We start from the raw sequence: 27,983 nt of genomic DNA on the forward strand, positions 1-27,983 counted from the left end.
GACTGGGGAGAGCATCTCGTCTTGCCTCGCTGGTTCTGGGGCCGACTGGAAGCGGAGGGAGGCCGGAGGACCGAGGACAGGATGGAGGAGGACAGGAAGCAGTTCCTTTGCGGGGTGGTGGAAGGTAAGAGCGGCCGACTTCTTGTCACTGACCTCCTGTCGGATCATGTGATGTGATTGTTTCTTAGCTCCAGGGGACGGTTTCTGAGCAGACCACCGCTTGACCTACATACTGCAAGCGATCGGTTTTGTCACCTGCTGCAGACAAGGGGGGCGGTGGTGTGTTCACGGGGACTGGAAGAGGTCTTTGGGAGATGATGTGGAGGTGATCAGTCAGGCTTGAAGTGGAGATCAAAGAAAAAAAAACATCCAATAACGTTTGGTCGAAAAGCTGTAGCCTTAAGGAAGCAAAAAAAAAAAAAAATGCTCTGGATAATGAAAATGAGGATGATGATGGTGAGGATGAGGAGACTGTTGAGGTTTGATGACAGGGATGCTGTGGAGGATGTGAGGAAAAATGATGGATGATAATGGGACAGTGACGGTAACACAGCAAAAGAAGAGAGCAGTTTGAAGACCTCAAAGGAGGGAAAATGGAAGTGAAACCTCCTGATTTTGGAGATGATGATGATGATGGGGAGGTTAATATTGTGAATCAGTGGATATAATGCCACACATTGTGATTATTGCAAAACAACAAAAATAGAAATTACTCCAGGAAACAGCGATGAACAACATCAAGTCACTGTTGTTTGTATAGCACATAAGATAGGCTTTGCAAAGTTTAAATATTAAAATTAAGGCCATTCAGTATAATCAATTTTGTGAATTTAGCTAGGTAATTTAAGTATTATGATTAAGATCTTACAGCGTTGTATAAACTACAAATTTGCCCTACTAATTTAAATATTATGGTTGAAAAAAACACAGTATTTTCTATTTCTATGTGGATTATAACACAAATTTACATTCAGCTTCTATCCTACTTACACTACAAGTCCGTCATCAAAATATTCCAACCAGACTTCTGGGTTCGTCACAGCATTGAATCAACTCCAGCCAAAGTTTTCAATGACTAATGCTGTCTTTAGACATTGTCCCAAGGGTCAAGTTGGCATTAAATGGTTTGAATCAACTTCCTTTTGCTCTAAAGTTGTAAGTTGCTCCTCCTCTACAGCTCCAATCACTTGTGGAGTACCTCAAGGTTCCTCCTTAGGGCCCATTTAACTTTCCTTTTTCGAAGCTCGATTCTGGACGACTCCACCTCTATTGTATCCATCCTAAACTGCCAGCAGAAGGTAAAGTGCTGAATGGTTACTTCTATGACCTTTTCATGAATCTCATTTTTGACTCGGCAGCATGGAAATTTGACAAACACAGTAATTCTGTGGTTAAACTGCACTTTCAGCTGAGGGATATTTCCAAATTGAAATCTAGGCTCCATATAAATGATATAAAAACCAGTCCTCTATCACACCTTTGCCAGCATCCCTGTACTGGCTACCTGTTAAACACAGAGCTAATTTTAAAATTCTTTCATTTTTTATTTCTATAAAGTTAACTATAGAACTTCTCTGCCCTTTTTTCTCTACCTCAAGGTCTCTTAGATCTTCAGAACAAATACTTTTAACTGTTCTACGATCAAGCCTGTTGGGTAAAGGAGGTTTTGCCTTTGTGGTGGAAGCTACAAAGCTTTGAAACAGACGTCTTATTTCAATCAAATGTTAATGTGAAATCTCAAGACTTTTGGCTTTAAGTTGCTCTCAGTGGTCTCAATATTTTAGCACTTCATTTTAGTTAAGAATTCAATCTTGTTTGTCTTGTTTCTTTATTACTGAGTTTTTTGAGAATGTCATGTCTGATAATGGGTCAACCGTTAAATGTTTTGTTTCTTTCTTTAAAGCTTTGGAATTATTACTTTATGCATCAGTTACTTTGCGTATTATCTTTTAAAGCACTTTTAGTCCAATAAATATCCTAAATAACAAAAATGCACATGGCAGCTTGCTTAGGTTGATATCTTTAAAAGTTCTGTTTTGTCTAAGTCTAAGTCCAAAACCTCAAAATATCTATTTTTAAATGATATAAAGCAAGAAAAGGAAGTAGCAAATCCTTATATTTGACCATTGTTGTTATTTGCACCTTAACCACTCACATTTTAGACTTTATTGCTTGTAAAATGACTTCACTAGTAATTGATTGTTAAAGTATTTGTCGTTCATCCGCTGTCTCAGCTTCACACCTCTGTGAATCTCAGCTACACTGGTGTCACGCACACACTCCAATTCTTCTGCCTCTTCAAGCCTGTGTGTTTTCAGCCACATGTGGTGGCATCCAGCAGAGTTACTAATTGAGTTTGGCTTCGTGAGGAGCTCTCCACAGGACACACACACACACACACACAGGTAGACATGTAATATACAGGAACGCCCAAAAAAAAAATAAAAAAAATCTCCAGGGGCGTGCAGGGGAAAGCAGTCGGCATTGTGAGTGTATCGGATTTGATTCTCACTCTGACCCAGTTACTGTACACAGATAGTCGCTGCACACTCACACTCTCTTTGCAGACTTACTCAAAAACACAAAGGAGGGACAGGGACACTGGAGATGCTCCCATTTCTAAGAATAGAAAATGTGATGGAGAGTGTAGCTGGAGATGAATTATGGCGCTGCCAGTCGCAGCAGGGACGTGACCGAGTAGACAGTGGAGGAACGAGGCGACGCACACAGAGCTGTAGCTGTAATATACAAAAATGATCAGTTATGTACAGTTTTTAGCTGTAATTTTAAAAATAATTTACTGGTGTTATACAGTTTGTCTAGGTTTTTTTTACTTACTGATAAATTGAGTAAAATCACAAAAAAAAGTGTTAATTTACTTGTGAACTGTCAGAAAATGTCTAAAACTGTAAATAATGTCCATATCAAAGCTCTGTATTTTATTTTAACTGTTAAATTACACTATCTTTTATTGCATTTAAATATTTGCTGTTATTTGACAGACAAATTGCAAGTTTCGATCTTATTGTACAGATTATTAGTGCTTTTACAACGTGTGATCATAATACCACACAATTATACTGCATTTAAATCAGTTAAATTTATCATTTTATTTATATTTGCCATCATTTTGACAGTTTTTCAAGGTATTTTAACATACTTATTTCTTGCATCCTTGCTTCCAGCTTTCACACTTTCTTGATGGATTATTTTTGTTAATGTATTTTATTTTACAGTGTAAGTGATTGTTTTCTGTTTGTAAACAGATGCTGTAGTATTAGAGATGAACCAAATACAGTGCAGGGAATCATATATTATAAACTTTTGTATAAATTAACTGAAGAATTTAGTTACTAAAATGCAGTAAATGCAGTTTATTCATTCCCATTGTGTGGCCTGACCCACCAAGCATCCACATGCTAAATTACATTGACATTTGCAGCTTGTTTTTTAATAAAAGTCCGTTTCAGAGCTTACTCAGCATATATGCTTTCATCTACTGGTCAGTAAAGAGGGAATTCGATATATATGATATGATTTTCATAGACTGTTTCAGAGTATGATAGTAAACAGACACAGTAGAATGGATAAATATTCTACTATAAGCATTTATGAGGTGTCAGTTGTCATGAAGCCATGAATTAATAGCTTTTCATGCTGCATCCGTAGTGTGACTTCTATGCACTCATTTCTTTTCCATTTTTCTCCTGCAGGTTTCTATGGGAGGCCTTGGTCTATGGATCAGAGGAAAGTTCTCTTCCAATGGTGAGTCTGCCACCTCTTTTTAACGCTCGGAACCCCAATTATTCTGGATCCTTTTTACTCCAGTTAGCATTTTTCTCTCTGTGGGCTCATTATAAAGTCCTGTATGGAAACAGCACAACCATGACTAGAAGCAGGCAGATCTCAAAATTGTATTATGTGGGTCAGTATATAAAAATGTGGGACTTTTTGTAGCATAGTTTACAGGTATGATAGTTGACATTTTTGTGCTTTTCAGGCCTAAAATCAACATAACCAAACACCACATGGCGTTTTTACAGAACGATTCTTCTAAGCATTATATATATATATATATATATACTTGAGTGAAATTGAAAGTTATTTATAAAGATACTGTAGTAAACCTTTTGACAGGCCATAAATCCACACTTGACTCACACACTACTTTGTATTAAATAACTCAGAAAGCCTTGGAGTCTGGCCAGTCTTTTCTTCAGGAGGAAATGACATCATGTGGAGCAGGTCATGTGATCTGGAATTAACACGCTTCCTTGAGAGGTGTTTTTGTAATGGGTAACTTAGTTGACACAGATAGAATTTGTTATTTTCCATATAAAATTTGATATATTGCCAAAAAGAAATATCTGTCATGATTATCTCAACTGAATAAAAAGAACACAATCAAGCTATTTTTGAATAAGCTCATTTTATTATTGTTTAGCTGATTAGAAGATGTTTGTTTTTAAATTGGGACGGTTATTTAGTTGATATTTTAGTGATATTCCGTCATTTTTATTAATAAGTGATTGTTTCCATAATAAATAATTATGGGATTTGTATAGACATGATCATAATGAACATCAAAAAGATATTCTTGCACTTCACAGATGAGTTGATCAAAGAATCTTTCTGTTTTGACAGTTTCTGGCTCCGATATTTAAAAAAAAAAAAAAAAAAAAAGATAACTTGCCTTTCAGACTCACTGGGAGGTTTTGTTTGGGGTTCACAGGATTAAAGAATGTTCTGCTGCCGCCAACCTGTTCGATGTCTCTTTACAAGCATTCACTGTTGTGGACACACAGTCTGAGAGTCCAGATGTCCATGCATATGTGCTGTAAACCTGCTCAGAAGGGATGTTTTTGTGGCGTTCTTCGTATAAATAGTGTGTGAGCTCAGGAGCTACTGACCTGATGCCTGTGGGCCTGAACCCAGCTGCACGCCTTTATTTCAGCGCCAGGCAGACAGCAGAGAGCTCAGTGATGCAGAATGGCTCTGTAGCAAAGGGCAGGAACATCCTCACTCCCGAGGCTCAGCTGTGGATGACAGGAGGAGAGACATGTGCTGCATTTGTTATAACGGACGTATGGAGGGAGGAGGTCAGAGAGGGGATGTGGGCCACGATCCCAGAGATATTGTTTTCAGCCTCCTTGCCAGCAGGGCTGCAGATGAAGCATCTCAACAGCTATCAGATAGATTACCATGAAGTTTTGTGCTCATAAATATTGAACGTAATGTTTAGGATTCAAAGGCCTCTTAAGAATGAAACACTGAAACGCTGGAGAATGAATGAATATGAGTCAACACCTATTTTTTTCAGTGCACGTTTCAGTGGAGCTGCTTAGACCTACCAGCATAGTGGCACAACAGGCTCCTAATAGCAGATAACGCTTAAGCAGCATTAAAAAATGTTGGACAAAATCCCATTTAAGCCAGATATCATCCAAAGTAATCAGCTGTTCAATTGAATTTGGTTACTCCAAGAATCTAATTTACGGACAGCAGAATCGAGTTAGTTTAAATCAAGATCGAACGAAACGATAACGGGTTTTCTTTAGTAGTGACATCTCCCCCAAAAGAGTGACATTAACCGTAGCATCTCGTCCAAACAGCGGTAAAAGTAGCCTACTGGCTTAAAATGTGGCATCTCTACCAGACCGTGGCATTAACCGTGGCACCTCATAGTGGCATTAACCGTGGTATCCCTAAACCAGTGGTCGGCAACTGGCTGCCCGTGGGCCAAAACTGGCCCGTCAGGAATAATATCTGGCCCGCCAGATGACTTTGAAATTTGATTTGGTACGGAGCCAAGCCAGTCCGTCACCGCAACACGAAACTCGCGTGGTTGGCTGCTGCCGGGCATTTCCGCGTTTGCGCTACTGGCCCCCGGCTCGCGGAATCGGAGCGCACCCCCTCGCAGGTTGGCCCGCTGTTCGATTGTTTACAAACATTTTGTCCCGAAGCCATATCTACTTGCCGACCCCTGCCCTAAACAGTGACATTAACCGTGGCACCTCTGCTGGCATCTCCAGAGGCCACTGGAAATGCCGCTGCGGCAGTGGCATCTCGCCAAACAGTGGCATTAACCGTGGCACGGCGGCGGTGCCACATAAAGTGTCGCTGCACAGTGGCATTAACCGTGGCACGGCGGCGGTGCCACAAAAAGTGTCGCTGCACAGTGGCATTAACCGTGGCACGGCGGCGGTGCCCACAAAAAGTGTCACTGCACAGTGGCATTAAACCGTGGCACGCGGTAACAAATTATTATAATAGTGTGTACAGTATGGTAGCATCTGTGGGAACTTAGAAAAATAATCCACATGTTGATTCTACTTTCTAATTTACTTTTTTTTTTAATTTTTGTAAAACATAAAAAAAATCATGAATTTATGTCAATTATTGCTTTGAGAATGTTTGAAATGCCTCCTCTAATTCCTAGTCCTAGAGTACCTGACTCTACTTCTAGTCCTGTTTGTGCTGTTTTCGAGATGCAGGACTTTATATCGAAGTGAAAAATGAACCTTTAGTGAGTAAGTAAAGGAAACAACTGTATGTAAATCCACTCTGAATTGATGCATTAATGAAGGATGTGCCATTCCCATTCCGTGTGCGTTCACATTACCCCCTGGTGTAAACCTCGTAGCTGATAGGGAACCAGTTAATTCTTGACGGCACACTGATCTTATATATAAGTGGAACAACATAAATCCCTGTTGAGAGCGGTGACACAGTTTTATAGTTTGGCAGCCAATAGTAACAGCTGCGTGCATCTCCCAGAGGACGGCGTGGTCCCTCTGCTCTCCGCTGCTCTTAAATATATGCAAAAAATATATACAAGCGAATCATTAGAGCACACTGGCTTTGTTGATATTAATGCTGGAATAACTGTAGGAATTTGTAATTTAGTAAACAGCTATGATGAAGTCGGTAAAATATGATATTCAGGTGAAGAAATCTGCTTCCAGTTTGTCATTTAGCAGCTAAAAACACGCGATCACTGCTTCACGGAGCGACTTTGAATTAAATTGACTTCCCAAAACTTTGTCAGTGTATCGGCAGCTGAGTGTGTGGGCTCTAGATTTATTTATAGACGGGCTTTTTTAGGCTCTAGTGCGGGGTGCAGGCAAAATTCATACCCCGAAGCGTTGCGTAAGACCGGCAGAGCTGAGATGCGTCTGCAGCGTGTTAAGTGTGCGATTGTGCGTTTTCAAGGAGGTAGGCTGCAGCTTTTGTGGAGGCGACTTGCGTACCATCTGTCCAGGAAGTGAAGCAGAGAGAGACGGTGAGAACGCAGCCCACCCACAAACGACAGAAAGACAAGAGCTGGTCCACGTCCAGCAACACAGAGGGGTTGAATATGCGTGGATGAATACATGCTAATGCAGATATTGTTTCACCGCTAGTACTATGCCTCTATTTATAATCTCAGGAGGTCATTCCTGTAACTGAGGCGGCCTTCGAGCCTCAGAGATCAATGCGGTGGATCTGATTTCTTGCAGCTTGTTGTGTTTTTGTGCTTCCGTCCTCGCCTCATTAGCCCTAATTTCTCCCTATTTCCTGGCAAAGTTCAACCTGACTGACAATGGCCTCCAAATATGTAAAAGAGTGATACAATTTAAACCAGGTGAATATACGAATTACAATGAAATTTAACCCTCCTGAAAACTCACACTTTTATTCAATGTGCTAACATAACAGCACAAGGGTTTTCTGATCATCAGTTAGCATTTCAACACCATTAGCTAACACAATGTAGCATTAGAACACAGGAATGACGGTTGCTGGAAATGTTCCTCTGTACCCCGATGGAGATATTCCATTGAAAATATCCAGCTAGAATAGTCCATTTACCACGTTAACAATGTCTAGACTGGATTTATCATTCATTTAATGTTATCTTCATTGCAAAAAAACTGCTTATCTTTCAAAATATAGACATTTCTAAGTGACCCCAATTTGAATGTCGTGTATATCCTCTCTCCCCCAACTCAGTTCGTCCTTCTTCCTTCTTTTCCATATTTCACCTTCTACAAGGAAATCTGTTAAAGCTGCAGTAGGCAAACATCTGGCATTTTAGTTTTCCTCCCGTCTGAAATCCATCCCACCAGATGAGCCTCGCTTTTGTAACATGCAAAAGTCAGCATTGAGACTTCACAGGTGAAAGGATTCTGTTTAAACCCTTTAATATGCATGACATTAGATACCCGACGTTAACTTTGCTGCACTTTCAGCTGTCTCACCTGATATGCGTGAAAAGACCCAGGGTCAGCGAACATCTCCCATCACGAGTTAGATTTTTTAAAGCTTAAAAAGGGTCAAAGAGGAAACGCACAACTCCACATTCCTCTCAGACCACTTTTTCTGCAATATGTTAAAGGTTTGGAGGAGTTTTTTAATGGGGAATGATAAAAAAACTGCCTACCTCATATTTTTTAATTCTGTTTCATTCTCCACCAGGATGCAGAGCTGGGGGTTGAACAGCTACCTGTACGGGCCCAAGGACGACCTGAAACATCGACTGTTGTGGAGAGAAGTCTATTCTCCTGAAGAGGAAAGTAAGTGTACATGTATTACTGTATCTGTCAAGCCAATTATTCACTCATATATCAATGCATGTTTCCCTACAAAGCTATAAAAAGTTAATTTAAATCACTTAAATGGCAAAACTTGGGGCAAAATGAAACTTGTAGGAGCTTTAGGAAGGTTATTTTAAAAACTTAGGCTTACAAGGTTATTTTAAATTACTTGTTGCATACCACATACCATAACATTAAAGTAATGTCACTAGATTACTTTCAATTACTTTTGAATAACTTTAATAATTATATTTAAATGAAAAACAAGTCTCCATCAGCTATGCACAGTGCACAATGCTTTTGCACAGTCAGCACTGGCAGTTGGCAATCCTAGAATGGGAGTAAATAGTTTCTTTTTTAGCCTTTTTAAATGTCTTTTAAAACAGTAGTCCTGCTAATAATAACAGTTTTTCAGTATTACGATCCCATATTATTGTTGAGATACCTGAGATACCTATACTTATAGCGTCAGCCGGATTTCAAAATACAGAATTTGCATAGCTGTATCCCTCAAATTTGCAAATGTAAAACAGTTGCACAATATCTTGTGGTCTCGTTTATAAAGATTTTTGTTATGTGTGGTTTACTGTATATTTTTACAAACCCATAAGTGCAACGAATAAGCGCTGTGAGACCTGGTGAACGTGTGAAATGTTAGTGTAACTCCCCAGATTTTATGCGCAAAAATAATGATGGATCTGGCTAATCTGATTTCAGATCTACCACCAATCAAAAATGAATATGCAATCATAGCACTACGCAGGGCTCTATAGGGTTAAATCAAATTATTTATCCTTAAAATGCATTAAATTGAATCAAATTACCTCCCCTTCTCCCAGGTCAGTTGCGTACTCTCATAGTCGAGGCCCAGTCGAGAGGTTTGAGGTTTGTTTACGCCCTCTCCCCGGGTCAGGACATCGTTTTCTCGTCTTCCTGTGACTTGACGCTTCTCAAACGCAAGCTGAGACAGGTTTGTTATGCTACACGCAGTAAAATACCACAGAAATGGAGCTATTTTGTGCCTTAACCTCATCCCTCTGTCCAGGTATCAGACCTGGGTTGCCAGGCGTTTGCCATTCTCTTTGATGACATCGACCACTCCATGTGTCAGGCCGACAGCGAGGCCTTCACTTCATTCGCTCATGCTCAGGTCACCGTAACCAATGAGATTTACCGGTTTTTGGGGGAACCACCTGTCTTCCTATTTTGCCCTACAGGTAGGACTGAAGGTGGAAAGCTTTATAAAATGTGACACCAACAGTTTTCATTGCGTCTTCATGAAGCTACCGGCCTTTTCTTTCTCTCTGCAGAGTACTGTGGCTCTCTGTGCTCCCCCAGTGTGTCTAAGTCTCCTTACCTGCAGACTGTTGGAGAGGATCTGCTGCCCAACATCACAGTCATATGGACAGGTAGGAGCCAAGCAACAGGCCTGTATCTGTGGCTGTATTCCTGCAGACGCTCTGCTGTTTAGCCTCATTAGTTGACCGAATCAGAACACACACATGCAGGCAAAACACAGCTCAGCACATGCTAATGAATGCAGGCACAAATCCTCACAACCTCCTCCACAAACCAGAAAACGATTTAGGTGAACATCCGCCCACACGCATATGGAAGTACAGTAGAAACACACACACACATTATCGCCTACTCGCCTTTAGTTCATTTCTTGAATTTTATTGCTTGTCTCAGTATTTCTACCTCAGAAGCTTTTCTATTGTAGCTTTTTTACCGTTTGTGACATATTTAACATTTTTATTGCGCAGTAATGTCATCATAACGTTTGCACTTGTCTTTATATTGGTTTTAGCTTTACATCAACATTACAGGATAGATAAACTCACATTTGCCGCTTGATACTCCCGCATGGGTCAGAACAATGACATATATTCGTGAAAAGTGGTAAAATAAACAAAATTATTTCAGTAGTTTAGTAGAAAATTGTATTCCCTGGCTTGCTAACTTTTAAACCTCTGTTTTATTAGTTTACTTTGTTGTATTTTTATATCGTTTCTAAAGATTTATGGTGGACTTAAGACATTAAACTTCTGGAAACGGGCTGAGACTAGGCTTTGTGAGATGTTTTTTTTCTGTACGTTTTGAAGGAGAGGCTACACCTGCTCTTCTTTGAAATAAGTTCTGAGAAATGTTAAAAAAGCCCACTGACAGCTTGGCATGCAGAATATGCAACAAAGCTGTTTGTGAAAATCTGCCACTGTGTCATGTAAGAATCTTGTGCCTCGTTTTTCTCCCACAACAGTTAAAAAAAATCACTGTGTTAGACTCTGGCCAGCAGATTTACTAAACTACACATTTTGAGGGATGGTTTAGTTTTGGGTGAAATTCTTAAACAGAAATGTCAGAAAATTTAAATACACCGATCGATCTGAAAGGAAAGCGCATCACTTGAATTTCCTTTGGGATTAATAAAGTATCCATCAATCCATCTACCTATCTACCTACCTGTCTAACTACCTATCCATCTATCTATCCATCTATCTATCTATCTATCTATCTATCTATCTATCTATCTATCTATCTATCTATCTATCTATCTATCTATCTATCTGTCTATCTGTCTATCTGTCTATCCATCTATCTATCTGTCTATCTGTCCATGATCTATTTGTCACCTCTTTCCTCCACTCTGTCCCTACAGGGTCTAAGGTCATCTCCAGGAAGCTGTCTGTGGACTGTCTGGCTGAGGTGGAGTCTGTCCTCCAGCGTCCTCCGCTCATCTGGGACAACCTGCACGCCAACGACTACGACTCCAGACGCCTCTTCTTGGGGCCTTTCAAGGGTCGGGAGCCTCAGCTGAGGAGCCACCTGAGGGGCCTCCTTCTCAACCCCAACTGCGAGTTTGAGGCCAACTACATCCCGCTGCACACGCTGGGAAGCTGGCACCGAGCTGGGAAAGAGGAGCTGAAAGGTGAGGAAGGGGGAAGCAGCAGTAATGAGACGGGAGCTGTCCTGAGTTAATAAACTAATATTGGCTCCACCAGACCACATCCATGTGCAGTTAATCCCATTGCTTCCCGGAAAATATTTTAATAAGGCAGTGTTGCTGGGCAACTGGCAATATTCTGACCACCAGACAATTTTGTCTGATATAACTTAACAAACAAATAAACTTCTAGGAATTAAAGCTGCATCTGTTGTCCTAGAAAAGTTGCTCAGCTACAGTTAGACACAGTACGAATACAGACCCACACACCAGTCTTCTTCTGCTTTCATTGCAGAGTCATTTCATCAGCCTGTTTCACACTATGTCTATATATTCAAAGTTTTGCATTTGATGAATCCTGTCACACTTGTACAATAGCAAAGCCGTAATAGGCCCCCGCGTCACCTTAATTTGAAGTTCAGAATGACATTCATCGCCTTTCATTTGCTGTGGCAGTAAAATACATGAAAGCAGAGGCAGGGAGAGCAGGGCCAAACAAGGGAATCGGATGGAAAATTGCAGGAACAGAGAAGCAGTGTAGCGTGTGATGTTCTGAAGACTGGGTGGAGGGGAGAGGTGGTGATGGAGGAATAATTGCGGAGTGTGATGAAGGAAGAAATGAGCGGAGAGCGAAGTCCCTTAACGCAGGAAGAACACGGCTGGAGGACAGATAGGCTTTGAGGGAGGAGATCTGAAAAGAGATGTGGAGGCCTGTAATGGGATTGGAGCTGGGAGAGGAATGTTAATGACTGTGTGAGAGTTTGCTGTGCAGCTCCACAGGGAAATATTTTGCCTATGTGTGGTATATGGCAATGACAGACTGATTATGCAAAATGATCGGAGGGTGTGAGATACTCTACGAATATAAATTAGGATCCTCACAGATGCTGTAATGTAATGTTTTGTGTGCTGTAGATGAGGAGTGTGAGTAGTCCTGATAGAGCTCTGTCTGCTGCACTACATGACTGGATGGAGGAGCTCACCAGCCCTCTGCAAGCAGGTAAAAACTACACCAAACAGGAACCATCTGGTGCTGATAATACTTTTTTGCTAATTCAAGTAGACCTAAATGAATTATTTTAAGCCTGAACTGCATTATTTTCTTTTACTATCATTCCAGGCCGGCAGAGCTCCAGGACAGACCAGCGCTCCTCTGTCCCAACATCTCGCTGCAAAACCCCCGACAGACCCGACTGCCCCTCCACCTTCAGAGGAAGCTCCGCCGTGGCCAAACTCCCTGTCTTCCCTCTCAACTCCAGCTCCCCTCCCTCCTCACCCACCAAGGGGAGAGGGAACCTCGAGAGGGGGAGAAAAGGAGGCCGAACCAGCCGAGCCAAGCCAACCACCAAGCCTCCAGGATCGAGGCCCGGATTTCTGGCAGGCGGAGGCCGAGGACAGCGGGCGCAGGGTCGGGGGCTGAGTGGTGGGAAGGGTTTGCTGAGTGAGTCCCAGGTACGACTGCTGGTTGGTCTTTACTATCTGCCCCACGAGCACGGCCCGTCAGCCCAGAACTGCTGCAGGATCTGACCTGGCTGAAGTCGAACTGCCACGTGGTCGGCATTGAACAGCAAGAAGGCCCCGCCTCAGAAGGTCAGTGAGGATTTTGAGTGGAATCTTTAAGTTGCGGCGTGACAAATGTGACTAGTTTACAAACCTAATCTCACCTCTAACACTGCACCTCACTCCACCCACCGTGTAATTTAAAAAAAAATGTCGCCTCAGTGACATCTTCAGGCCCGAGAAAAGTGGAACAGCGATGCATGATCACACAGAATGCACCCATACAACATAACACATGTCTCCTGAAGCAGACATGACACCTGAGCAACATATACTTACTTAAGTACTGAACACGTCTGAGGTGTTTCACTGGAGTATTTTCTTTGTGTGCCATGTTCTACTTCCACCAATATTCTAGTTTCCACACCGCTACATTTAACTGACTGCTTCTGTTGCTTTAAACAAGATTTAAAGAAATATACACATAGCTAAGTATTAAACCAGTAGTTTCCAACCTTTTTGATGCCTATAGCATGCAAAGCAACATGTAATATCTATGAGCTCTACCAATGTATTTTTTTGTGTAAACAGCTTCTCACATGGTTATTAGTGTTTGAATTCTGCTGTATGATGCAATGACAATAAAAGAATCTGGTTTCAGTTTAATAAATGTTCAAATGATCCATCAAAGATCAATTTAGAGAAAAAAAATCCCAAAACTGAGAACATATTTGCATATCAGAACTGTGTTTTTCCTTCAGTCCTCTCCTTTTATTCATGACATCCTCTATTATGTATATAAAACTGTATATAAAATAGCTCAAATTAGCTCCATGTGTAGCAGCTACAACAGGAACATGCTGCTGATTATTCACTATTAATAATCTGATGATGTTATACTTTATCCGTCAGAGTGACCAAACCACTGCTTTTACTTTAAGTGTTTAACTACATTTTTCAGCAGCTAATACTCATGTATTAGCTGCTTAAGAGGATCTTTCGTGCAGGTCTTGTAATGGAGTATTTTTACATTGCTGTATCGGTACTTTTAATTAAGTTAAAAAATCTGAAAACGTCTTCCACCACTGTGTAGGACCATGGAGTTGTATCAGTCCAAGTCTGCTATCGGGGGACCATCCTGCCATTTGCAGCCAATCCTGAGTCATATGGCTGAAAAGAAAGAATACAGTCCAGAGGTTGTGCTTCTACAGTCAGTGAGAGCAAACTGTGCACCCAGACAGTAAAATACGAAGTAGGAGGTTAGCAAAAATAAGTTGAGTTTGGATGAGAGTATGGGCTTGACAGGACATTTTTTAAATATATAAACTTCATGATGTGGATAACAAGTGGTTGATTCTATTTCAATCCTGGCTTCACAAGATTCAGACTGATTTAACATTAGATGCATGTGGAGCCATTTTCAAACCAAGAAACGCAGATTTGTATAAATTTGATTTCTCCAAAGCAACGTCTGCTGCGAGAAGTATCCCCATATCATGATGCTGCCACCGCCATGCTTCACGGTGATGATGTTTCGCTTGCGATGATGTGCATCACGGTCACAGCATTTAGTTTACAGACGTGTGGTTTCAGCATGTGTTACCTCTTTGGTTCTGTTCTCAGGTTGATGAGTGGCGTGGGCGAGCCTCGAGGTTCCTGTCTCTGTGTGAGGACATCGCACAGCTCCACTGCAGCGTGGTGGGCGGAGCCAACAGGGCTGTACTCTATGACCTTTACCCTTATGTGTGGGACCTGAGGAACACAGCTCTGGTGGCCAAAGGCCTTTATATGCTGGCTAGGTAAGTAGCTAGACAGATGGAAAGAGTTGTTAGTGGCAGCCCCACACCGTACTATTTCAAGAAGAAGAATGGCATTTTAGGGGGGACTCCAGACTTATTTGATATTTTCAAAATATTTTCAAACATTATTTTCTCCTAGGTTTTTTAGATTTGGTCTCAGGACAAGAACATTTACACAACAACTGCACGTTTTAGTATTTTGTACATGGATTATTTGAAATTTGATGGGTGTGACGTAAAATGTCCTCCAATTTTGGAATGTCCCACATCCAGTATTGTATATTAAAGCTCATAATACTGCTCGAATAACAAATGATGATCAGAAAGGTTCTGTGATAGTGTGTTGTTGTTGTCTGCTTTTTATGCAACTTTCTTTTTTCTTACACTCTACCCACTTATTCATCGACGTCACTCAGATGGACGAGTGTTGAGTGACAGCTCCACCCTCGGCTCCTGGAGGAACTGTTTCCACTGTGAGTAGGCATGGCGTTCACGCTTTTTGTCTCCCTGAAATAACTAACTGCGATACAACCTGCAGTCATTTCGTCCTTGCACGAGTTCAGCAGAGCTCAGCAGATAGCACTGCAGCGAGGACCGAACCATCAGTTGTGCTTCAAATATTTATGACAACAGCATAAAAACTGAAAAAAGTTCATTTCAGCCAACATCTCTTGAGGAGGTTTAATGCTGTAAACCACTGAATTTTTATGCTTGCATAAATGTTTTAAGGCTTGCGATCATTTTCCATCTACACTGATGAGTTTTTCAGGCCTTTCGTTGGCTCGAAGCTGATGTTTTCACCAGAGTGACATGTGGTTCTCGTCTCTATCAGGGTGTGGGAAGACCACAGGAGCAGACGTCCTGGGAGTGGAGTCAGAGCCATGGGTGTTCAAAGGAGGCGTGTCTGGGGAGGTGCAGGTAATGCGTGCATTTGTTACAAATCTAACTTATGGATGGATTTGTTTTTGTGAAGGTATGCGTGCTTGTAAATTTTAATAATATGTGATTTGGCTCTTTCAAGTTCACTCCTTAAAGCTGCCTAACGTGTGTGTGTGTGTGTGTCGGTGTGTAGATGCTTCTCCCAATAGGCAGCAGCAGTGAACTTTTCACCCATCCTCCTCCTCTCTTCCCTACCTCTCGTCTCTACAACATCAGGCCCTATCACAGCAAAGACAAGGTAGGAGAAGTCTCACCCACACACACAACACAATGAGAGTTCATCAAATATCACAGAAGTCAAAGCCTTGCTCTCAGGATGGGGAAAATTGGATTATTTGTTTTTCCAGCTACACTGTGCAGTCAGTGCAAATTTTGGACTATCTTTTCGAAAAACAACTTAGGAGTAAATTGAAGAGCTTTTCAGGTCATGGAGATGCTCAGACTTGGAAAGTCATGAAATATTTATGGAATTTCCAATCACTAACCTTGTACAGACAAATGCTGCAAAATTTATCTTAGAGTTGTCAAAGGACCCTGACTGTTCAGTCACCTGCAGATTTTTAGTTCTACAGTTAAACCCTGAGGTCAGGAAGCACACACTCTAACAAACCACAACCAGGTCTAAATTCTAATATTTTCTGTTTAGGTGTTTTGGGACTTTTTCTGAAAGTTAGTTGTAGACCGAGGTTAAGTTAAAATTAGTGTTAGTTATGAATTAACCCTCCTGCTGTCCTCATTTACAGGCACCAAAAAATATTGTTTCCTTGTCTGAAAAAAATGCAAAAAAATTCCCCAAATTTCTGAAAATTTGCAAAACCTTCAGGAAGAAATTTCCAGTAAAATTCCAGTCATTAAAAATGTCCCTTAAAAGTTTTATTTGAAAAAAATCCCCCAAATTTGGCAAGAAAATTCTTGTAAATATTTTCCAAAACGAGTAAAAATCTTCCAAAAAAATTCCTTAAAATATCTAAAGTGAATTTCGCTGGATTATGGTTGATTGTTTTTTTGTGAATGCTCTTAAAGAAACATTTTTAACATTTCTTTTTTTTCCCCAAAAAAATGTTCAAAAGATTTCCCAAAAATGCTGAAAATGTGGACATCAGAAGTTTCACTGTGAAAATATATTTTTTTCGACATTTTTAAACTTTAAAACGGGTCAATTTTGAACCGCAGGACGACACGAGGGTTAATGATGGTTAAGATGAGGGTTAGCGTTAGACTGTCCACTACGAATGGAACTCAATGCAACATCCTAACAAGGACAAAAGAATATCCAAACTTGTGTGTGTTTAGGTGGAGCTATACCGGATGGTCCGCCAACTTCACCTGAGGACTCAGGGTGTCCAAGAGTCGAGTGCTGCTCATCCAGACGTCATAGGCGACAGGTCGGTATGCATGATAGACAAAATATAAAAGGAGATATGGGTATTTGTCATGACAGATTGACTTGCAAATTAGTGTATACACACATTTTAAAAATGTATTACCTCATTTCCATTCCTTAGATGTCTTGGACCGTGCCTGGCGTTGTGCCCAGAGTACAGCTTCATTCTGGAGGATGAGCTGGGTGTTTGCGGCTGCGTGTTGGGCATCTTGGACGTCCGCTCCTTTGCCAAGCGGTGCCAGGCCAGCTGGATACCCGCCATGAGGGACAAATACCCACCCAAAGGGAATGTCACCCTCCCCAACACACAGGTGCATATGAGCGTATTATGCAGTACAAGAAGTTAGTTCATTTCTCTTTCTGAATCAGACCTCTAGAGTGACAGTGAAGAGAAAGTCACTGTGAAAAAAGCTCATATAAACCCTCCTTTTGTCTGCATTTACAGGCACCAAAAAACATTGTTTCCTTGTCTGAAAAAAATCCAAAAATTCAGCAAAAAAATCCCCCAAAATTCTGAAAATTTGAAAAACCTTCAGGAAGAAAATTCCAATAATTCCTTAAAAGTTATATTTTCAATAATCTTTTCAGGCAGTTGCTTAGAGTGCTTCTTTGCCATTATATAGTGTAGTCATAGCCAGAACTGTGACTGGACCTTCCAATTACAGGTGTCTTTATACTACAATCATTCTCTGCATTGAGACGATCTCCATTTCAATAACTGTGTCACTTCTAGCACCAGCTGGCTGCACCTGTGTTGAATCAGGTGACTGTTTTTTCCTTTGTGGCAAGAAAATGTCTTTATTTTGGTAAATTCTTGCCCCAGAAGCCAAATTAAATTAACCATAATGGTATGTTGAAAAGCAATAAAAGAGTGAAAACTTCTAAGAGGGGTGAGTACTTTTTACAGGCTCTGTGTAGATGTACATAACCCATCAGGTAGAATTAAGCACACGTAGTTTAGATGTATCACAACATGCTGTCACACCATCTGGATCCCTCTGTGGAGGATTAGCAACCCACTGGGAAGCTAGTGGCACATACAGGTAAACAAAGCACACAGCGAACACACACATACCTGTTAACACACTTACACACTGAGAGATTGGATTTACAGTCACTTGGAGTATTCTCTCTAAATTCCTCTTTGATTCTGGTCTGATCATTGCAATCGCACTGAATTACACTAAACCAGATTTGATGCTTGTGTTGAAACGTGCTTAACATGATACAAAAGGTGCTGATGTTAAGAAAAAGAGGGCTGCACTAGTAGTTATGGTGGAGGTAGGAATCTGTGCTGCTGTTGCCCATCGTGACAAACACTTCAAAGAGCACAACGCAAACAGTCATCCCCTGACAACTGTGGGGGATTTATGTGGCCGCTCTGTGCGTCATGGTGCAACGCTGACAGTGATGCTGTGGATGACTGTCATTCACAGCCACTGGTGTGAAGGAAGCGACAGTTTTCCATCTGAAGGCTTCAGAGTCTGTGAAAGTCAAAGTGGCCAAACATGAATATCAGGAATACACTTCTTCCTGCTTTCATTGCTGTATATTACTGGTGTTTAACATAATGAAAGCTTACCACCATGAAGCCGTTTCCTGTGTTTTTGTCTTGAAAACAAGCAAAACTAAGCAAATTCCATTCCAGGAAAAAAAAAATGCTTATCAGCTGCTCCTACAGTCGTACATTATACTAATTAAAGAGGTCTGTCTCTACAAAATAAAAGCTGCTGATACAGCGGAGACTGTTGTTGCTGTTGATGCGATAAATTTATTTCAGGGTAATTTTATTTTATGATGGCGATTAGTTTTCATACCGTCTGCTTGCTTGGACTGCAGTTGTTAGCTCAAAGTGTTCTGTAAAATATGGCTCATTAGCCACATCTAGTGGCAGAAGTAGGAAACTACAAACACCTTTCTGCTTCCCTCTGTGCAGGACTTGATCCAGTTGATGGAGGAGGACCAGGGCGAGTATCCAGACTCGCTCCTCTATCACTTCCCCTCTCAGCTGCGACTGGACGCCCTTCCTGAGCTGGTGGACATCAGCGTCAGCCGCACTCTGCTCACCGCCCTCCTCACTGCACTCAAAGCCAACGGTGAGCTCGGAGCGTGTTTGTGTGCGAAACTTAGGAAATTCAACACTTAAACTGCCATCTGTCTCAGACAAAACTCTCAGGTGTTGGTACTATTTAAACCTCCTGTTGTTCTCATTTACGGGCACCAAAAGAATTGTTTCCTTGTCTGAAAAAAAATCCAAAAAATTCAGCAAAAAAATTCCCCAAATTTCTGAAAATTTGCAAAACCTTCAGGAAGAAAATTCCAATAATTCCTTAAAAGTTTCCCTTAAAAGTTTTATTTTACAAAAATCCCCCAAATGTGGCAAGAAAATTCTTGAAAATATTTTCAAAAAATGGGTAAAAATGTTACCAAAAAAATCCTAAAAATATCTAAAGTGATTACATGTATATCAGTAAAACTTCTAATTTTTTCTTTAAGAACATCCACAAAAAAATCAACCAAAATCCAGCGAAATTCGCTGGATTTTGGTTGATTTTTTTGTGAATGTTCTTAAGAAACATTTTTAACATTTCTTTTTTCCACCAAAAACTGTTCACGGATTTCAGAAAACTGTTGAAAATGCGGACATCAGAAGTTTCACTGTGAAAACACATTTTTTCCCCCACATTTTCAAACTTGTCCGAAGGACGACGGGAGGGTTGAACTGCTTTTTTTAACAGTTTGTTTGCCTTGTTTGCAGGTTCTCAGGGTGTGTTCTGTGAGGTGCAGCCTACAGACCGTCAGAGGCTGGAGTTCTTGACCAAACTGGGCTTCCTGGAGATCCTCAGAGGAGAAGCCAGGAGCAGAGAGGGGGTGGTGCTGGGGAGGCTGCTCTGAACACAAAACACACACTCACATGGTCACGCACATGCACCCCACCACACCACACCACACCACAAACAGCAAAAACACTCACACACAACGGCACTTAGACATGCAGAAAGACGTATGTGCAGCACAGCATAGAGACAGCTGCATTTCCTCCGTCAAGAGCGGAAACCTGTCTTTGAGGGACAGTTCTAGAGTCCGTTGAGTCTGTGTGGCAGTAATGGGGATGAACCCGGAGATTTCTGAGGGATTAGCAAAACAGAAAATAAGCTTTCAGTTTAAACCTTTAGCAAAGCTTCTCGGATTCCACCCCGTCTGAGGATTAGATGATTCCTTCAAGTTTCAGGGAAGGCAGCAGGAGGATAGGCTGAGATGGGAGCAGAGCGCGAGATCACAGCAGCTACAACATACATTTAAAAAACATGAATTATGAATGATGCCAGTGGCTGTTAAATGAACTGGCACGGCACTAAAACAAAGGGTGGAGGTGGATCTGACTACACGAGGCTATGATTTGACGAGTCTTGCAGTCGAACGTGTCGCCCCAGCACCGTGTATAATGGTCCGGCTGCACCTCGTTGTCATTCTGCTCGAGGAGGAAAATGCTCCGGCTTGTTTGTATTCCTTTAAAACTGATCTCAATAAACTTTGGTGGTGCTAAGCCCAGGATGCAGTGATGGTGCCCCGGCAAAATACTGGATTGATCTGGTGGAACATTTGCACACTGGTCATTAACTTAGCTAATTTGCCAGCTAGTTCAAACCAGACTGCCTTTTGCACTATCACAAGCCTTGGCAAGACTTGTTTTTTTCTGCAAAAGAGATTATTAAAGTGTGATCACATGTGAAAGGGAGGATAAAGTCACAACTTCTAATATTTTCTTTAAGAAGATTCACATAAAAATCAACCAAAATCCAGCAAAATTTGCTGGATTTTAGTTGATTATTTAGGGAATGTTTCTAAGAAACATTTTTAACATTTCTTTTTTCCACCAAAAAATGTTCAAAGATTTCCCAAAAACGTTGAAAATGTGGACATCAGAAGTTTCACTGTGAAAATATATATTTATTCCCACATTTTCAAACTTTAAAACGGGTCAATTTTGACCCGCAGGACGACACAAAGGTTAAGTATGACTAGCTGTTTCCCACTGTTACCAGTCTTCATGCTAAGCTGGCCGTAGAGTTTTATTGATCTTCCGAATTGACACTGATCAAGCTTCTCTGTCTGATCTTGTGCTCTGCTCCCTCTGCTTTCTTCATGAAATTATCTTTTGTTTTCCTAAAAGTTAGGATGTTGTTTTCGAGCGCCTGTCCTGTCGATTCAACAGTCTGCTAACAGCAGGTCAGACCCAGGCGTGGCATCACTGTTTACACTCGCTTAGTATAGATGAATGTTTACATGCATGAAGAACAAAACATCAAGTAGGGATACATGTCTACTGACACCGACATACTCAAATATAATTTCAACGGCATGCTCTAACATTGCAACTTAAATGAAGATTTTTCATTGGGTTTCTCTCTGCCATTATAGCTGTAAAATCTTAAGGACATAAAATGCAAATGCATGCTAAAATTCATCAGAAAAACAAAAAAAAACAACTACACACACACACACACTTCAGTTTACACTTGGTTCAATTGGATAAAACAGATACCTCTCCCTCATGTCGCATCATTTACACAGTTGTCAGATACTGTAAACGTTGCCAGTTGTGTGTACACGCCGGCAACACGTGGTGTATGTGTGTGTACTCTGTATGTGGTGTATGCATGTGTGAGGGCGTGCCAAATATACAAACTAAGACCGCTGTGTCATTCTGCCTTTATTCTGAACCATAATGAACACACACACACACACACACACAACCATGCTTAAAAGAAAGAAGCACAACAGCACTCACAATCAAACCTTCAACTGAAAGTATGTACAACTATGAATGTTCATCTTTTTGTAACGCAGCGTAGGGACACAACTACTGCAAGTATTTATATTTCTACTTTTGATTTCATGTTTTTTTTTTTTACATTAATGCTCGATCAATCACAGACTGAAAGGCACTTTTTGTATGTTTCCTCTCGTTACCAACGTCAGCGCCATCGTCTGTGAGGTGATAAAAGAATTCAGTCCCAGAGCTGAAAATTGTGTAGACGACGACAAAGCACTATACTAGAAATGCATGATGTAAAGAAAACTCTAGAAAAGATGTAAGTGTTCGCCGCAGAGAGCCGTCACTTCACCCGTTACCGACCTGTGCGTTTTGTTTTTTTGGTATTTTTGACACTACTATGATCTAATTTAAGAACTTGTGTGTGAATGTAGGCATGTGTGTGTTTGGGGGATACACATGAAAAGTCCACACAGGCGACGTGAAGCACTGTGAAAACAGAAAGTCAAACAAACCGCGGCATTTTTCCATTGAAGAGAATTTTGAAGAAGAGCAATCATGCCAACAACAAGAATGATAATCGTAATAATAATGATAACAGTTGCCTTTAAACTTCAGGCTTAAGCAGCTGGCCACTCCGTTCATTTCATAAACACATCACCTGTCTCACTGTCTGCCTGCATTAAGTTACATGTACAGTCTGTTTACAATGAGTTCCAGTGGAGTGCTATGTAGTGTCTATGCAGGGTGGTGGAGGAGTTAAAAAAAAGAAGAAAAAAAAAAGGAATTACTGTAGAATTCAGTCTGTGTTTTTATTGACAGTAAAAGTGTCATTTAAAAAAACAAAACATCATTTTAAAAACAATGATTTTATTGAACTGACTTGTTGATTTTCATGCTTATTAAAAGAAGTTTTCTTTCCCTTTAAGTTGCCTGTGCTTTTTGGATAGCATTTGTCACATAATCACTTCTAATTTATGTGAGAAAAACTGATACAGCGTGGGAAAGGCTCGTATAAAAGTTTTAAACATTTCATGGAGGATATGAGGTGGATGTGTTAACCCTCGTGTCATCCTGTGGGGTCAAAGTTGACCCGTTTTAAAGTTTGAAAATGTGGGAAAAATATATTTTTCACGGTAAAAATTCTGATGTCCACTTTTTCAACATTTTTGGGAAATCTTTGAACATTTTTTGGTGGAAAAAAATAAATGATAAAAATGTTTCTTATGAACATTTAAAAAAAAAAATCAACCAGCGAATTTTGCTGGATTTTGGTTGATTTTTTTGTGAATGTTCTTAAAAAATAGTTGAAGTTTTACTGATATATATGTAATCACTTTATATATATATTTTTGTAAGATTTTTACTCATTTTTTGAAAATATTTACAAGAATTTTCTTCCCACATTTGGTGGATTTTTTTTTTTTAAAAATTAAACTTTAAAGGGAAACTTTTAAGGAATTATTGGAATTTTCTTCCTGAAGGTTTTGCAAATTTTCAGAAATTTGGGGAATTTTTTTAGAGAATTTTTGGATTTTTTCAGACAAAACAGTATTTTTTGGTGCCCGTAAATGAAGACAACAGGAGGGTTAATATGATGTGAGGTCTCCCTTAAACCTTTTAACAGTTAATAGCGACAATATGGTCAAAAAAGAGTGTTTTATCTATAAAATATATGTAACTATTGATAATAAAAAAGGTAAAGTTAAGGCCAAAGATTCATATCAAAGCAAAATTCGGATTTATAGTGAATTCTTATTTGACCATAGGTTTATTTTTGGCATGAAGATGTGACTAAGGTACTGCGTTAGAGATTTTGAAGATGAACCTCAAAATACCATATAATAATTTATACCTCTTTAAATAGTTACAGATCTCTAAGAGATTGCACCTTCTATACTATTACAAATAGTCCTGGTATTTCCTACCATGTTCTTAAGCATTCTAATGCACTATTTACTAGTTACGTTGTTACTCAACTGCAAGTTCTGGCTAAAAAAGATTTTAGTGGAAATTTAGGCTGATGACTAGATGAAGAGATGCTATACAGTCATAATGAAGCGGTTTCAAGTTCCAGTGGCTGTGGCGCAAAGTGTAATCAAATAGTACAAGGATTTTCATATTATGAAAATATAACCTCCAAGGTCATGGTATGATGCAGATGTGACACCTCCACTGGGAAGAATAGTAGCGCAAGGCATCCAGAATAATCCAAAGATCACCACCAAGACCATCCTGATAAATCTGAACAAATCTGGCAACTATTCTGACTCCATTTCTTTAAGACCGCACACAAAAGCTCACTTGGACAAAGAAAGATTTTGGTCTTAAATTCCGTGGTCAGATGAGGTGAAAATGAAGTTGTTTGGACACAGAGAAACAAAGGAAAAGCATTCAATCCCAAGAACATCATCGTCACAGTTAACCGTCATGGTGGGAATGTGATGCTTTGGACGTGTTTTTCATGCGATGGGCCAGATAATCTCCAACCTCGAAAAGTAAGCCCTGGATCTTGATCGTGATCTAGATCTTGACCTTGATCAAGAGAAAGGAGAACGGCTGAAAGGAGAGCGACTGTATGACCAAGACCTGGAGTAACATGGTCTTCGTCTCTTTGGTGCATTTCTATACTTTGTAAGCTCTTTGTGGAAGCCTTTAGTAAATTCATCCAGCTTAAATATGACTTTGTCCTCTCAAAAGTCTTCCTTCGAGAGAGGGGGCTGCAAGAGGGATAACGGACGTGGGACAAGAGGAGGCTGAGTGCTGGGGGCGACCCAGGGAGGGTTCAGCCCCAGTGGTCCAGGGGCATCAACAGGCTGGTAACTGATAGGAGGTAAACAACATCATGATGAGAAAAAGACGACTAAATTAAGATTTAGGAAGAAAACATCAGGCAGTCTGCAGGAAAAAATGTGACCTGAAGCATCATTACCACCTCTTGGACAATATCTTATTAGCCTTTGTCGCGTGTTTATGTCAGAAACATATTCATCAAATAAAAATTCACTGTAAATCATCATTTGGTATGAATAATTTAGTCTTAACTGTATATGTTTGGTCTACTCCACTTAAATCAGTAGTTACAGTACTGATGCAGTACTCTATGTCCTCACACTATACATCTGTGCTCTCCCTGTCTGTGGTGTTTCCGGCTTCCCATTGGCTGCGGGAGCGCAGGTTGCGTTCTGGCGCCATCACTTGACCGGTAGGGATGCGGTACGCTGCTAAGCTGCCGGTCAACAGGAACATCAGCGTGGCCGTCAGAGTTGCTGCCCAACTGCATACTGGGAGACCCACCTAGGCAAAGAGAGGATGTTGAATAATTCATGAAGGTGAAGTAAGACAGAATGTTAGAGTAGACTGTGAGATGGATCTCCTGTAAGCAAGTTCACTGACACTGGAAGGTCTAGGAGAACAGAAAAGTCTAAAACAGAAACTTTTATTCAAGCTAGAAATAATAGTAAAGTTTCAGCTCAACATCCTCCACAGATATTTCATTCTATCCCGCCTTTGATTTTAGCCCTGTTCCAAAAACACTCTTTAAGTATCTGAAGCTTTAAATCCAACTGAGCTGCTGCCCTCAAACCCTTTGAGTAAGAGGGCAATAGTCGCACCTGTGACCGACTGGCCGAGAGGATTCCAGAGGAGGAGCTAGCCAGGGGGTGGGGCTTATCCTGCTGTGACATCACAGCAGGATGCAAACATGAACAACTCGCTATGGGATTGTCTTTTCATGTTCTGTGTTAAAAACAATGAAAAACTGGATTCTACATAACACCTGCTGTGTCATCGGTAGGGCTGAGTACCGAACTTCAGTTCTTTAATGCGGCTCTGCTCAGCACAATAACCACGGCAGTTCGGCCAATGCAGACAAAGTCTTTTATTCACCACACCGTCTCAATGTAAATAAAACAGTCTCTCTTCCTTGCCCGGCGCTACACCGGACCTCGTCCGGTAAACAGTCTCAACGTCCGCCGGCTCTCCGCCGGTTCTCCTCCGGTAAACAGTCTCAGCGTCAGCCGGATCTCCACAGGATCTCGTTCGATAAGCTGCCCGCTCCACCGGACCTCGTCCTGTCCGCTGTCCTCCACTCGTCCGTTTCCCCGTCCTCTCTGTCCGTCTGTCTTTTGTCCTCTGCTTCAGTCTGTTACTGCCGAGAGAATCAGGTGAGTCTAATTGGTGCCAGCTGCGCTAATTAACCTGACGCTGGTTCCATACACTCTCCTCCACACCTCTCCCCTCTGCAGCTGAGCTCTCCCACGCCCATCGCCACAGACGCCAATAGTGCGCGGTGCAGTATATGCCAAAGCGGGTGGTAAACTCCATCTAAGGCTAAATACCGGCACGAGACCGATAGTCGACAAGTACCTTAAGGGAAAGTTGACAAGAACTTTGAAGAGAGAGTTCAAGAGGGTGTGAAACCGTTAAGAGGTAAACGGGTGGGGTCCGCGCAGTCCGCCCGGGAGATTCAACTCGGCGGGCCAGGGGCGGCCGCTCGGTGCGGGAGGATCCCCTCGCGGGACCTCTCGCCGGGTGCGGGCCGTCCCCCGCCTGGCGCATTTCCTCCGCGGCGGTGCGCCGCGACCGGCTCCGGGTCGGCCAGGAAGGGTCCGGGGCCGAAGGTGGCTCAGAATGTACTGAACTGTACATTGCTTGCAAATGTTCTTTTGCACTGGAAATCACTGGAAAATTAAACTCAAGATGTGAAAAGTAATGTGTAATGCAATTTTCATTCTGTTAGAGTATATATTGTAAAACTGGTATCGAAAAAAGTATCGTTTAGGAACCGGTATCGAAGTGAAGGTATCGGAATTGGTACCGGTATCGAAACTTTTAGATTGATACCCAGCCCTAGTCATCGGTCATCCTTCCAACCAGGAAAACCCATCCATGACTAATGTAAACTCTATATGTGTTTTTTTTTTAACATCTCCATACATTTGAGATCTAAGCTACATTGCAGCACTTGTCCAGACTTCTCTCCCCTTTAATGTTTTAGCTTTTAGCTGCTTTCTGGCCATTGATGTAACCCCTAAAAGCTCATTTTTATGTGTCTGAGGTACATATTTAGAAGGGTTTATTTTTTAAAAGTAGCCCTGTAAACAAAGTGCTATTTTAAATTATCCTTACTAGTAGAAAAAAAGTATTTGTGACATTAAAGTGAAGTACACATTAATGCATCCAACAATTATCATCCAAAAATATAATATGATTCTGAATTGGAGCAGTTTGCATAATAAATACTTTCAATTGTTACTTTAGTTAAATTTTGATGCCAATATTTTTGTGCTTTTACTTAAAAGCAATTATAAAGATAGTTACTTGTAATGGTATTTTACACTGTAGTATTTCTATTTTCACTTAAGCATATAAATATTTCTTTCACTACTACAGTGGAATTAATGTGTATCAATCAGATAAACTGCCTAAATAAATATACATGAAGTGATATACTTTGATGGATGGATGGTGAATACGTGACTATAACATGACTTTTATGCTTACCTGCCTAACATCTGCCTAACATCTGGCTTCCTGCACATTCATAACTACTGATACAAGTAAGTAAACAGTAATTAAAGATGACTTCATTTAAAGTTTTGCAATTTTCAAAATATGAAAGGCAGGACTTCAAACACAGGCTTACTACCTGATCTTTGAATCCAGACACAAACAATTGCTTAGCACTGCAAAATGGATCTATGCTCTGATTAAATATACATAAATGTATGAGCAAAAACTATTAGGGACACTCTATAGTGCTGTAGTAAACTCTAATCCAAATATAATGGGCCAACTATTGTACAGTTGCGTTTCTAAACCTGGGCTGGACCATAAATTACAGCTTGTCTCATTGCTCTCTAACATTCCACATGTTGGAAGTCTTCTGCTATTCCACAAAATGAAAGAACGAGCTAAAATGGAAGCACCCTGGGCATGAAAAAGGCTTCTGCATTTACTTACCGTTCCCATCAGATTGCTTAGAGCGATATCAGCGTATGCAGAGAGGAAGGCTGTGGGCACAAGAGGAAACATTTCACTAAATTTATTCTCCATGCATTCA

The 27,983-nt window shown here is 40.8% G+C and overlaps 2 protein-coding genes across 4 annotated transcripts in view; one reads left to right on the forward strand and one right to left on the reverse strand.

Annotated features, from left to right (window-relative positions):
• The first annotated feature begins 5 nt into the window (after positions 1–5).
• si:dkey-183c6.8 (protein O-GlcNAcase) lies at positions 6–22,847 on the forward strand. The gene is given in 21 exon segments (XM_022212840.2): positions 6–124; positions 3,714–3,765; positions 8,458–8,555; positions 9,416–9,546; positions 9,622–9,793; positions 9,887–9,985; positions 11,236–11,505; positions 12,436–12,448; positions 12,450–12,520; positions 12,641–13,027; positions 13,030–13,079; positions 13,081–13,110; positions 14,644–14,796; positions 14,798–14,819; positions 15,236–15,292; positions 15,652–15,737; positions 15,892–15,996; positions 17,052–17,143; positions 17,264–17,453; positions 19,079–19,238; positions 19,901–22,847. Coding segments are annotated over 21 exon segments (2,418 nt in total). The 5' UTR covers positions 6–81; the 3' UTR covers positions 20,038–22,847.
• Positions 22,707–27,983, reverse strand: part of si:dkey-183c6.7 (urea transporter 2) — a 37,119-nt gene continuing 31,842 nt past the window's right edge. Inside the window, exons 7-8 of one of the 3 annotated variants that reach the window (XM_051943631.1) lie at positions 27,884–27,933; positions 22,707–25,216 (exon numbers count right to left, since the gene is read on the reverse strand). In XM_051943631.1, the coding sequence (XP_051799591.1) occupies positions 25,034–25,216; positions 27,884–27,933 (233 nt within the window). In that variant the 3' untranslated portion in view covers positions 22,707–25,033. The remainder of the gene's footprint in view (positions 25,217–27,883; positions 27,934–27,983) is intronic. The other 2 variants (XR_007939650.1, XR_007939649.1) reach the window with 2 other exon arrangements.

Source organism: Acanthochromis polyacanthus, chromosome 23 (genome assembly GCF_021347895.1).
Source record: "Acanthochromis polyacanthus isolate Apoly-LR-REF ecotype Palm Island chromosome 23, KAUST_Apoly_ChrSc, whole genome shotgun sequence".
NCBI lineage: Eukaryota > Metazoa > Chordata > Actinopteri > Pomacentridae > Acanthochromis > Acanthochromis polyacanthus.